Genomic DNA, 14,277 nt, shown 5'->3' on the forward strand with positions numbered 1-14,277 from the left:
AACTCATTTCTTTGAAGCTCTGTGGACTGACCCTTATGCCATCGCTTCAGTTCCAGCCACATCTCATCCATATTTTAGACTATTAGACCTTAAACTTCCAGCATATCAGACTGATTTATCTTTTAAGTTTTTTTGAACAAGATTCAATCAAAATTTCTATCTGTCTTCGATCAATGTGTGACTCCAGAAACATTGACATCTAGCAAATTTTTCAATTTTTTTTCATATAGAAGCTACATAGTTATCAGAGAATAAAACAAAACAACAAAACCCCACAAGAAGAACTTTCTATAAACATGCATAGCTCTGTCTCTGACAGAATTGCCAAGATAATGTTCTCCAGCCATCGTTGCTTTTTGGAACGTTGCTGTCTTGCCTCAGAAGGGGAGGAATGGGCTGAAGAGACAGATGTGGAATTCAGCTGGAGTCAGGGGGGGTTCTGGAGTGATAACTGTTGGGGGATGTAAGAAACAGGTGTGATGATGCAGGTACTGGAGAAGAACTTGTAAACTTGAAATGTCTGAGTGACGCTGGGAGTTGAGACAGAATAATGTGGTGCTCGTGGTCCAGAACACTAAATCCTAAAGGAGGACCTGAAGTTCTGGGATGAGAAGGGCAGTCGCAGCACCATTAATCAGGAATGATATCGGGTGATGCACTTAGAGCTTACCTGTGCAGAAATGGAGTGTTTGTCGATGCTACCCCGAAGCTGGGGGAAGAATTCACACAGTTTTTGGGACTGATTCGAGTCTCTTCACTTCTGTTTCAGGTAGCACGTAGGCTTTTTTGCATTGGTGTTCAATAAGAAAGCAGACACAAAATGTCAGTGATTATGAAATGTTAAGAGGGATTTATTCCCCACCCCACCCACCCGAAAAGAAGCAGCAAAATAGGGGCTGAAAACCGTACGTAGTGACTGTATGACGTGGGGCAGGACCACAAATGCAACAGGATTTTCAAGTAACAGAACCGAGAGGGGTTTAGCTAAATGGGAGCCACACTGCGATATTAAATGGCTGTGATCGAACTCAAGCAGTGGAAATACAAACCAGAAAAATAGACTCCATCGTGCATATATGCTATTGCTAAGTAGGTCAGAATTTGACATTTATACAGTGTATTTCTTCCTCGGGGGAAATGAGTGTACTTTTCACAGGTTTGAATAGTTTTTCAGTTCTCGTGAAGATTACTGGGCTTTCATTTTAATTCTTCACAAAGGTGTGTAGCTGCTGCCGCCGTTACTTTGATTATTGGCATTATTGAGAGGCCTCGGTAGGCCCAGAGCCACCTGTGTGCAGTTCCAGCAGCAGGATGGGACATAAGCGGCTTTGAGCTTATGTGTGGATAACCTTTTGACTTCATAAAGTTCTAAATGTTGATTTGGATGACATTTCATTTAGCCACAGTTTTAAGTATACTAACTGGAGTTAGTGGTGGTTTTTCTTTTTTTTTTTTTAAAGCATATATCATTTAGCTAAATTGAGTTGTAGATAAGGTGGTGCCTTGTTGGTGGGAAGGACAGTTTTCATTACTTTAATTGTGTGATTTGTCAGGATTTTCAGCTTTTTATAAATGCTGTAGTGTTATATGACAGAATTAAAAGGATTTAGAATAAAAGGAGTTTAAGAAGAAGACTTTGCAACAGGATTTCAATACTTTTTGTATTTGGGGGATTTAGCTAGCTGTTTTTCATTTCAATCATCCTGCTGCATTTGGTTAAACACTGTGTGCGGAGCAGGTGTGTGCAACGTCAGCGTATCGCACATGCGAATAAACACAATTTTACGAATAAAAATTAATCCATCATAACTTGGAAGATTAAATCCCAGCGCAGAACTAGAAAGGGTTGCTGACTCCATTAAGCATTGCGGAGAACAACACATGTCGCTTTTTGCAATCTCGTGAATGGGACTGCTATTAACCTGATTTAATGCCCTGCAGAGCCCTCAAAATAATGAGCCTTTTCCGCAGTATTAATATTTACATTCTGAAAGTACATAGTTGAAATAATTTTTTTTTTTAATGGGATGCTCAGTCATTACAGGCTGACATCAGAAGTTTAAGCACCTCTATTGTACAAACGTGGTATTGTGGGTATTAAAAGCTGGTATTCCTTTGGATTTTGTGCAGTTGTCTCCCTGTTCTCCCCACCACTTCTTTTCCCCTTGCTCCCCCTTCCTTGTCATTAAACTGAGAACCAGACCTTAAAGAGACATATGAATTCATGTCTCTAATATATCCTAGTAAAAAAAGAAGGGGGGCGGAAAGTGTAGTAAAATACTTAAGGTAAAATCCTGGCTCCACTTAACTCAATGTCAGAGCTCCTGGTAGTCAGCATTTCACCCTTAATGCTGGGAGACCGGCTAAGTGAACAGAAACAAATGGAGTTCATCTGTTACTTGTCCTGAAGAAAACAAATTGGTTGCCAGATTCTTAAGAAGACTATATGTTTCATTTGTCAATTTACAGGTCAGTACATACAGTACAGGTATGACTCATAAAAGCCCTTGAAATAATAGGAATAAAAGGAAAATACGTTTGGCTGTTTTAGGTTACTTGTAAAGCTATTGTTGACGGTGAAGTTATTGATGTGACCCATTTGACTTTCTAAATACCCAAATGTGTAGGAGGAAAGGCTTATCCTCCTTCAGAGGAGAGCATGGAACATTTTTTGTTACAAATTAGTTACATGTACCTGAGTTATTAATAATTAACAGAGACTGTTAGGTGAAAATGTATATTGTTAATTGTTGTGCCCTTCTGAATAATTGATGTAGTGCAGTACACCAGTATTTGTGAATTAGATTTTGAACAGGCTATATCACTAATATTCTTTATAGATCAAAGGGTTTGGTGTATAATGGAGAAAAAAGAATAAAATAGCGTTTTTCGCCGGGCACATGCATGCCTATAGATAGATAATTAAACAGTCAAAGGTTGAGGAAATTCAGTAGTAGCTTTGGTGGCGGTTCTGTTATTTCAGTTGGGTAGAAATGTACCCTGGAATTCAGCAGCTCACAAGTGGGAGAGAGGGAGTTTGACTCCATTTCGGTTTCATTTCTGTTCATGTAGCAATAAGGCAAAGCTTTCAATACTTGTCCAACCCCATTTTAAGAAGTGTGGTGTATTTAACAATTCGATGGGTCCGGAGTGAGGGTGTGAGTGCAGTTTGGGAAGCCGGAGCTGGTTTTATTGCTGGATCCTGGGCAGGCCGGGCTGTCCCAGCACTGAACTGGAGCAGAGGACGGGCCGAACTGGGGGCTGTGCTGGCGATACCTGGAGAAGTTAACCTTAAAACTACATTAGATATGTTGTTAAGAGTCACGTTTTCACTTGGAGTGAACAGCAGGCAGAGCCCGAGTCTCGCTGGAGGTTTGGTTCCTTTCTTAAAGGCTTCAAGGGCTTGCTCGTGGAACTTCCAGAGGGCCGTTTGGGGTTGAATGTTGTGTTTTCTGGGGCAGGGGCTCCGGGCAGGCGCTGCCCAGCCCGCCAGGGCTGCTCTCCCCCATGCGCTCGTGGTCAACGCGCTCACGTTCCACTTCAGCCCCGGCAGAAAATACTGGAAACCAGTGTGTGAAACCCCCGCAGAGCTGCTGACATCCTCATTACAAACAACTTTTATAAAACAATGAAAAGCGAGCAAGTGTTACTTGTTATTACAGAAGCCTTAACCCCAACTGAAATGCTTAGAAAATAACTCCAGAATCCTGGCTGGATTTTGCTACTTGTTTTGTTACTCGTTGCTGTCTCTTTCAAGAACAGTTCTTCCAGCGTCCATGCCAGCTATTTGTGTTTCTATCACTGATCTTTACAGGCTGTGAGTTTTGTATTATATATTCAATATCCTTCCAATATATTGGGCCCCCACAACACGCACACCTGTGCTTTGAAAGGTAACATGAACAGCACATAGTGATTTGCTTTTTCTTTTTTGCTTTCCCTCTTATCAGGTGCTCAGAAATGTGATAATTTTTCTGAGAAGCGGCCTCTTCTCGGTGTGTGCAAAAGCATTGGATCTTCTGGGTAAGAATATTTTTTGTGAATAAAGTCTAATATATAAATTGCAATATCATCTAAAAAAAACCCAGTATATTATGTCTTTAAAGCTCTATTCCTTTTTTTGCTAATGGGGTAACACTGTGAAGTGCTTTTAAAGTGTTTTTTTTTTCAGTGTGTCAGCACCCATTTGCCTACGACTTAAACTTTTTAGAAGAAATAAAAAATAGAGACTCTTGATATAAAATAAAGGGGTATTTTGAGTTTAAGCTGTTCTCAGTGTAATCACAATTTTATGATTAGGTTTTTCTGATATTAATCCTGGTCAGAATTACTGTTGAGAAGTGTCTGAAGTAATATGTGTATCTTAAAGTAATTAAAAGATGCCTTCAAGCAGCACTCATACTAGATGGATTACAAGCACTGAGCAGTTTCATGGTTACAGCCACTCGCTGTTTGTTAGCAGAATACATGTTAAATCTACTACTTTGAGTTAGAAAAATAATTTAACAGTCTTGTGTGCTCTCTGGGCAGTGTTGGTGTATCCCTCCTCTTAGAAAAGAGGGACTTGAAATATTTTATGTCTGTTTGATATGTTGATTCAGATGATGCATAGGATTAGTATCTATACCTACAGGAAAATATTTGCTTCTCTAGGTTAATCCTCTACACAGTGATTCAAAGGCTAAACAGTTGAAGTAAATCTTCTTACAGTAGTAAGACTAATTCTGTGCCACACCTTTTTCAATTAAGAATTTAATCCCTCTGGGCGTGGAGGAAGATTATCAAGTCTGTAAATTTCTCTATATGTATTATTACTGTGTTAAATTAGAATATTAACGCTACCTGTCTTAAATGTTTAAAACCCATAGAATCCAGCAAGTTGTAAGAGTTAAAGATGCTAAACCATTCAAGTCGTATAGTTTTTACCTAGAACCACTGCACTGTCATTTAATAGTATTTTATCTTTTAGGACCATATCACTGAGGTCCTGGTGCGTTTGGGTTAGGACAGGGAGTTCCTGGTTCTGACCACTAGTCTGCATTAGTGGTTACTGTCAGGAAACTCTTGTCCTTTAGCTGTAAAGTAAATACACTATCATGAAGGAAGTATGATTGAAAGGTATTCTTTTTAATGCAGAACATTTGTCAATCTGGAATCCAGAGAATTTTCAAGTAGTCATGAATTAATAACTTCAAAAATATCACTTATATTGAATAACTTCAGTATTTTTTGCTCTTCCTCTAATGTACTATGCACTTTAATGGCAAGAAATTAGTGAGTGATTTTTATCTGTGATAATATGCTAGGACTTCTTTCCTTCTTTATGAAACAAAGATGGGTATAAAAGAACTTTATGCAAAATAATGCTTGCCTAAAATCAATGCTTAGATTTATGTTTCATTCCTGATTTTATTTTTTCATTGTCATTTACACAGTGGAAGATCTCTTTGGTAACTTAGAAACACAGTAGTTTATCCTCGATCCCCTGATGTTTTATTGAATTACCAATTTTCAACAGGTCTAAAAACATCTTGTTAATTTTTAGAATGTCTCCCACAGATTTAACAATGTATTAATTTAGAAATCAACTTCTGGATAGCTTGGCATGTGGGTTGTATTTCTTTCGTAATGTAACCTAATGCAGTACTTATGGATATAATATATGCTGATAAAACTTACATCCCTTCAAATATCAGTATTAAGGTCTCGACATTCAGTTTAATATTTCTTGATTTTAAATTTTAATTTCTTTGTGACAATCGTGGTTGAGAACCTACTTTAAAAAGATTTATTTTAGTGTATCTAAAATTTTAAACTTTGCACTTAATTTCTGGCACCTGCTTTGTATAAAAATTCTGTCGGGAGAGATTTGCCACTAATCTTGGTCCTTGTGCTCCCCACAATGAGTGTTTTACCAGGGAAGATGAAATTTGTGTTTTTGAAACTTGTGCCTTGAAGCTGAGTTTCTGACTAGCTTTTGCTACACACGTTTTTGTATTTTAGCAGTCAAATTTTCTATCTAGTAAAATGACTGCAATGTCTAGCATGGTTTCACTATAGAATCCTTTCAAAACAATGGTCTCAGCCCCCAAAAAGGTGCAGTCTTGACACAGAAATGGGAAACAGATTGCGGTTTTCAGCTGATACTACTCTGCTGGCTTAGATGTTGGTTCAGTCAACTCCAGTCTTAGATTACACTATTTGCAAATTAAAGGAAAACCGAAAAGGAAAGAACATCTGCATCAATTTTGGTTTTGTGGCATTTTGTAGAGGCATGCTCGCTTTGCTCTTGGTGATAAGGTAAATCTTTGTACACACACAAAATGAATAGATGGGGTTTGGTACACATTGATGAATTTTCTAGGCGATGAAACACCAAGATTAGTAATCTGTAAAGGGCACAGAGAATCCTTGCCCATGCGAGAAGCAGCAGTGCTGGTGGCGCAGGACGGCGTGGCAGGACCCGTGGGTGCGTGCTGCTCGGAGCTGCTCGCTTGGCAGATAACCAGATAAGACCAATTACGTTCAGTGGAAATATATTCCTGTTTACCCATAGGGGTTGTTGAAACCACAGTTTGGAACATATGCCAAAATGTTATGTAGGCATGTATGATAATCAGATAACTATATGAGTATAGCTAATTGGAAGTTCTGTTATTGAAGATGAAAAAGTAAGAGTTTGAGGCCTTTATACTTTCCAGCCTTCTACATGATGGACAGTAAAGGACTCAACCAGTAACCTGTGCAGCCAGCCCATAGCATGGGTTACATTTCTAGCACGTGTTTTTAGAAAAACGGATGAATTAAATGACTTCAAGTGATGGAAAATTTCAGGTGACTTGAAGAATTGGATGGATGTCACTTGAGGGCATGAGAAGCAAGAGGTAATAGTTTTTTAATCATAGAAGGAGAAAGGAAATAAGGACAAGTTAAAGGAGGAGTAGCTGCAGCAAACAAATGGATAACTTTGGCTGGCTTTTTTTTTTTTTTTTTTCCTGCTGATCAGTTTGCAGGGTGAATCAATTGACAGCAAGTTTGCAGGATGCAACTTTATTAACGCAGCTTAGATTAAAACCTACTAACCTTAACACAAGTTTAACTCAGGAATGTGGTTATGGGAGTGTTAAGGTTTAGGTAGAATGTAGCTTTACATTAGTAAGAAAAGAAACAAATAAAACGTTAATATTTTCTCACATTAATATTTCAAAATCACATGACCCTGCTCCTTGTCTGGCAAAGTAACTAATTAATGCCAAAATCTAGTGTCCAGTTGTGTCTGTGGCTTTTAATGTTGAAAATTAGCTCGCTGTGAAATGATTTGTCAGAGACAAACAGCAAAGCTTTCGGGAAGGATCACCCAAGAGGAGGAAATGAGCTGCCATGAATGCAGCTCTTGTTCGTGGTTCTCACACGGGCCAGGCTGACTCTCCCCGGGGTGTTTTGCCGGGGCGTTTTGCCGGGATGCCATCGCCGATGCCACCGTGCCAGGGCCTGGGTCCTGCAGCGGAGTGTGGAAAGGGTGGATCCACTCCAGATAAAATACAGCATGGTTTTGTCACATCACACACAGAAATGGATTGGAGAGGCGGTTATGGTTTTCAATTGTATTGGATGCCATGAAATCGATTTAATGAAGTTCATCAAATAATTGTGGTCTTTATGGAAGATCATGCAAAATTTGGATGTATTTTTTTCTCCCTAGCCTTATTTTTTGAAGACTGTCAGGGATGTATAAGTTTCAATTTTTAGAGAGCAAACTTCATTGGTTTTATTCTAAAAAGTACAGTAGAACCTTTGCAGTTGGGTAAAGCTCTGTAGTTTCTGTTAATTTTGAGGGACCGAGTCCCAAAGGCTCTTGTACTGTTGCAAATCTCTAAAGCATCATTAAGTACGAAGTGTGTCGTCCTGTCAGCTGCCTCGCAAAGGTTTCCTTCCGTTCTAGCAGATGGAAAAACATCATCATCTCTGGGTATTGTGGGAAGAATCGGTTTAGTCTTTAACAGGTTGTGTGGTAGCTGTTAAGGTCCTGAGGGGCACAACGCCTGAATAAAGTAGTTTAAATTCCTTTTAGTGATGTTGGATTTGATTATTATGTTGTGTGCTGAAGATAGCAATGTTCTTCACTTTAAAAAGAACACTTCAGATCACAATTTTTTTTTCTTGTGACTTGTTTCCGTAATTATATTAATGTACTTCGAGTGTTTTTGTAGTGTTTACTGGTCATTCTGTGAATTTTCTCACAGATGGAAATGCTAGGAGAGACAGCTTTAATGGAATGAGGCAGTGTTTCCATTTGTAAAACCGAGGGCAGGAAAGATCTGGTGTTCTTCTGATACAGCAAAGGTTTGTCTGAGCAAACTAATAGTAAAAAATAACCTTTGAACTATAATAAACTGTTAATCTTGGATCAAAACTGGAAGGAAGAAAATGAGTATTTGGGGGTCAAACCTTGACCAGTTGGTGAGAACTACGGGTAGTTTTGACCTTCTCGAGCTTTGATTTATGAAGCTGTAAAAAGAGAAACCTTTTTGGAGCGATCCCTGGGACACGGGGAGGTTGGGGAGAGCAGATTTCCGAGCCGCAGTTTCGTTTTACCGCTGTTCCAACCCCCGTGTAATGACACGGGGAGGAGACGGAGGGGAGGAAGGAGCCGTTTGCTGAATGTGCCGCCCGGTAAAACCAGCTGGAGCACAAACCTTCCGTGAGGAACTCGGCAGAAGCAGCACCACAGGGAACAGATAATGCACAGCACCATTACGGCAAAGCTGCCGCTTCCAGGGCCACTTTAAATTCCACTTTAAATTATTAAATACTGTAAACGCTATAAAGTTAATTAGAAGAGGAACAAACTCTACAAAGATAAATGTGTTTTCAATATGTTTCTCAGGGAGGGTACAGTAGAAACCAGTGAATGAGAGGAAATTTATTTCTGGCAGCACTCTAGACGTGGAGCTGTGGTTGAACTTTTTACCCTAATTACGTCCCCGCTAATGCCTGCAGCGGTCTGGAATCAAAGTGGCCCTTCAGGCCCTGGAAAGTCTCTGATGTGGCGAGCGTTTGTTGTGTGATGAGGGTTACTTAAGAAAAAAATGGAATATTGTGACAGGATTTCTCAAAATTTCTCAGTTACCACCCACCTCACTTGTTGCCTACAAAAATAGAGTAATTGTTTGCATCTGTGTGTTTTTGTCTGTCTTAGAAATAACTGTTATAAATCAATGTGACATAGACGCAGAGAACAGTTCAGGATTATATTTTATTCTGTGTTTTAGGTTATTCCTATGTTCTATACTGCAAGGAGGATTTAAAGTTCCTTGCAAAATAGTTGGAAATTTCAGGATGATTTAAGTTCTCTCTTTTCTGAGATAAACACCATCAGATACTGAGTTCTCCATCAATTCAAAGATGCTATTTAATATGTTTTGCCCTAAATAATGACTGTCGCTTCATGCTTGTAGTTTGAGCAGCCGATTACAAACTGCATTAACTTCCAGCCCTTGTATCTGTATAGTTACACAATTGCTGCCACTTGTGTAATTCACTACAACTCGACCGTATTTGAACTTTGCGTCTGTTACTAAATGCCATTTTCTGCCTTACAGGGGTCTCTCGGGAGTCCTCGTCCTTTTTCTTTTCTTTCTTTCCTTCCATAATATTTAACATACAGAGGAAAAGTCAGGGGAGTTTGCTGAGTTCAAGCATTCGTGTACAGATGAGATTCTTTTAAATCTCTGAAGTAGAGGAAAAAGACAAACCACAATAAGTAGAACCATTAAGCAGTCTGATGTAGTTATTCTTTTTCTCTAGTTCTGATCTATTTTTGAAGGAGAATGAATATATTTTGTTGGCTTTAAAATTTGTAATTTATAAATAATTTTAAATGCGTAATATGGTAAATTTTTCTCCAGTAATTCAAACCAGAGATTTACAAGGCTCCTTTTTTTTTTTTGTGAAAAGCTGTTAAGGCATGTTCTTAAAAAAGGTCTTGCTTAATCCTTTCTTTCTGCACACTCTGACTAGGTACCATATTCAGAACATCACCTGAGTAGACTCTTTACCGCATTTCTGGATGGCTGCTCACAAACTTATTTTTAAAATTAATTGTGACTTAAATTATTAATAGAGTATTTGAACAGCGTAATTATCTCGTTTTGCATATGAGGCATTAATAAAATAACACCGAAAGTTTTAATCAATTCCAGTTGCAGGACGGTATCTCCCATTTCAGCATCTGCTCTATGGGGTGAGAACGCGGTACTTCTGTTGCCTTTCCTTACGGTTGTAATTCCTTCTGGAACCATCAGCTGCATTTAACTATGAAATTCCTCCAAATTGTATGAAAAGTGGCCCAGTAAAGGAGGTGACTATATTGGTGGCTTCACTGGGAGAAAGCCTATACCATTAGCTAATGCTTTTTTTGGTGTTAAGCAATTCGTATAGAATCTCAGCCGTAAGGCCAGATTAAACAAGACCGGACTATTGATTTTTGCCGTTCACGGGGCTCCATGTTCAGCATAGTTACTTCCAGGTACTATTTAATCTGTTCAACCAGCTTGCAGGGAGTTCAGTTACAGGGAAAATTCTGTATGCCTGAAGATCATGGCCTGCTATGTCAAGTCATAAATTAAATGAAGACGTAAGAACATGTAATTAATGGGCACTTGTGAGAGTTTAGGCCTACCTGATGTGACCAGAACCTCACAGAGGCTTTGTTGGTCACTTTTTGAGTATCTTAACCATAAAATCTAAGCTTACCTCTGCATTCCAAAGCCTTCTCATTCTTTCCTGGAAATTGAGTTGTTTTCGAGCTTCTCAAAAACTGTAATTTGAGCCGTATACTAGCATATAAAAAAATAACATGTTAGTAGACTTGTAAGCAGCTGAAAGCTGTTTATTGTCATGCGATTTGAGGCAGAGTCTGCTTAATGCAGAGGTGATGAAGTGCTGCACAATGCCTTTCGTTTCTGCTTATGTTCTTAATGACACCAACGGCAAACCTACTTGGGATAAAACAGGTTGGTACAGGGTTTTTGTCTTTAATCTTGAATCCAAGAAGTGGTTTTGCACGGGGGTTGGGATGATGGCGCGGGTGTGGAGCTGCTGGCTTCATCTGGCCCTTGGCGGAGGTGATTACACACGAGATGAGAAGATGCCAACAGGCCTGTCAGAGCCATGAATCATAAGGTAAAACACAGAAAAAAAACCCCTGAAATGTAAAGAAATTTATAACAAGAACCAACAGGGTAGAATATTTGGACCTTCATCATACTTTTGCCATGTTAACAGTTGCAGGTAAAAACATCTTTTAAATATTATTATTTGGTCACACACAAGGCAGAATCTTTAACCTCCGCAGACTGCAGAGGAACGTGACACTTTCGCAATAGCTGGGCAAAGATCTGCTCTGGTTTTGAAGAAGCTTTGTAGGGCACTTCAGAACACTGGCTTTTCTTGACGCTCGGTTTAGATTCTTTTAGCTTCTGGTAGAATTCTGGCTTTGTTGAATGCAGTAGTGTCTCAGCTATATAGAATTAGTGTACACGTGCTGCAGTAATCAACTGCATCCATGTTAACCAGGCCATCTTCTGATACGCCGTTGTCAATATATAATGCCTCAGAATAAAGAACTTTGATGTTGGAATTTTATACATATTGGCAGTTTGTAAAATCAGGGGCTATAAAGCTGCAAGTGGCTCCACAAAATGCACTGTTTGAATTCCTGGTGAAATCTGGCTGTAGTTGAGATATTTTAGTATCAATTTGCTCTGTGTTGTGCTCCCAGAAATCCGGTTATTTTTTTTCATTAAGCTGTGACATGCGTCTGTCTCTTGGTATGCAAAAAGTTTCTACTTTTTTTTTTTTTTTAAATTTTGGTCAATCTTGTATTGAAGATCAGTGTAGGATTTATTATAGTATGTATTGCATGCATCTATTTCAGTGGTGAATTCTGCCTTGTTTGACAGTAAGAATGGCAAGACAACTCTTAAATTTATTTCATTCTATTTTTTTGGAGGAAAGCTTAATCACCTGATCATGGAGATACCAATCTTTGACAGAGGTACGACAGAAATCCAGTTCTATTCTACTTCGAAGTTAATCTTTGCTTACGCCCGCCAACATTTACAGACATTTTTCCAGTTGAGCGTATGTTCATAGAACGATCGAGGAAAGCCAGTGCAGGTTCATGACTTGCATATAAAAGAGCTGTTTGGTTACACACAAAAAGAAAACGCAGTTCAGAACATACCAGAAAAATTGATTCTGATCTGAAAAGTGGAGCTCAACAGCTGCCTGGGCTGGGTTTGGCACTTGGGCAACAGGCGAGACACGCCGCGGGATGCAGCAACGTAACAGCGTGCCGCCGGACGGAAAGGTGGGTTGTAGGCTGGTGTGCGGCTTTATTTAGCTTTGTGCATTTTGACAATTTAAAAAAAAAAAAGTTAGAAAGTCTCTGCCGATGATGAGAATGAGTGACGTTGTTATGGGCAGAAAACACAGTAGGTAGAAACGTGTTACGTGCTGCTGGTAACGCAGAATGGGGGCAGAGCCATCTGCCGCCAGAACTGAAGAGTCGTTTGGAGGTTTCCAAGCGTTTTACTATTTTGAAGGATTCCCCTTCCCTTTTACTTTTCTTCTTGAACACCTGGAACTGCTGTACAGTTCAACACAACTGCAGATTGGGCCCATAGTACTTTGCTTTGAGCGTTTGAAATGCGTCTGAAATTCTCAGACCCCAATTTAAAAGTGGGCTGGCAACTGTGTCTCACAGGTATGAGACTCCCGTATTGTCTGCCGAAGTTGCGCTGTGCTGTCTGGTGATGAGTCAGTATTAGATACTGCATTCCAGCATCGGCCTGGCTGCATTATTAGTGCAACAGTCTCCTTTCCCCCCACGCCACCTCTGTTCTTCCTCTAGTGCTTTTTGGATAAACCTTTTGAGTTAGGGCTTTTCTTGCCGTGTGTTTTAGTCACTGGGATAGATGGTGTTTGTGGTGCACGTGTGTCCTACGTACATTGTGCTCCGTTGTTCTGTGAGCGGCTGCACTTGGTCTCCGGAGGGAAGCGCCGGCCTAATGACGACTGATTCATGGGATGGTCATTAGAGCAGCTTCACTGAGCTCTGTACCTCACACTCGACAGCAAGTATCAGCTGCTGCACTGATAAATAGGGATAAAACAGTGGGGAGAAGTTGGCTTGGAAGCCAAAACAAAATAGGTTGTGTTTTGTTTTGTGTAGGGTTTTTTCATTTGTTTTTTAATGAAAAAGGAACATGATGAAAGAAACCGAGGCTTGTAATCTGTAATAGAAGAGAGGCTGAAGTACATGTAGACAGAGAACAACTTATTTCTTCTCAAAATCAGTGAATTCCAAATATTCAGTTAATTAATTGCCTTAGCTAGCCATATGGAAAATATAGAAGGAAACAGCATGGTATAATAATTGCCTGACATGAGATCGGCTTTTTATTAAAAGTTCTTAAATCCCTTCCAAAGGGATGCTGTTGCAAATGTTTTGCTAAAGGTAGGTGTCTCTTACCATAACTTTTAACTTTTCATCAATTTAATTAAAGAGAATATAAACCCATGTGATTGCCCTTGGTTTAATGCTAGATTTAGGTCGTGGTTGGACTCAATGATCTTAAGGGTCTCTTCCAAACAAAGTGATTTTGTGATTTACCTGTAACACAAGAGCTTCTGCAGAGTTGGTGACTTTTTGAACACGTTTTTCTTATACGCCTGTGAGACTATGAAGGTGCTGAGGTAAGAGGATAAGATGGAACTTTTTTTACTAGACTGATCGACTTGGTCAAAATATTTGAGGAAAATACAAGAGTGAAGTTTGTATCTCATGGTATCTAACACAAATGTTTTAGTGCTGTATACACAGATATTTTAGTGCTGTATCAAATAATTTCCTCTCTTGTTTTTAAAGGATTAGATTTAGTAACACGTGTCTAAGATTGGTGCAGGTTTTTCTTATTTAAACTAAGTGCTTCCATGTTTTTTTGCAATTTGTGGTCCACTTAAAACGTCTCTGCTGCTTTGTGTTTCCCTGCTACGCACACGTTTTTGGGAAGTGTCACTTGCTCAGAAATCTTACCCTGCTTTTCCTGATTTTGAATGAATCTGTGAAGTACCATGAATGAAAGTAAGAAAATGACTTACAGAGTTGAGTTTTCAAGCTTTTATTGTGGAAAGCTGGGATGCAGAGGGCCAGGGAGAATTAGGGGGCTACATGGTGAACGTCTTCATTAAAGCTTTTTCTGCAGTGGTGCT

At 39.4% G+C, this 14,277-nt stretch overlaps 1 protein-coding gene across 8 annotated transcripts in view; it reads left to right on the forward strand.

Moving 5' to 3' along the window:
• The window catches only part of BCAS3 (BCAS3 microtubule associated cell migration factor), a 304,791-nt gene that overhangs the window by 17,374 nt on the left and 273,140 nt on the right, over positions 1–14,277 (forward strand). For all 8 annotated transcript variants that reach the window (XM_065647149.1, XM_065647152.1, XM_065647150.1 and 5 more), the window contains exon 7: positions 3,951–4,023. In XM_065647149.1, the coding sequence (XP_065503221.1) occupies positions 3,951–4,023 (73 nt within the window). The remainder of the gene's footprint in view (positions 1–3,950; positions 4,024–14,277) is intronic.

This window comes from Caloenas nicobarica, chromosome 17 (genome assembly GCF_036013445.1).
Source record: "Caloenas nicobarica isolate bCalNic1 chromosome 17, bCalNic1.hap1, whole genome shotgun sequence".
NCBI lineage: Eukaryota > Metazoa > Chordata > Aves > Columbiformes > Columbidae > Caloenas > Caloenas nicobarica.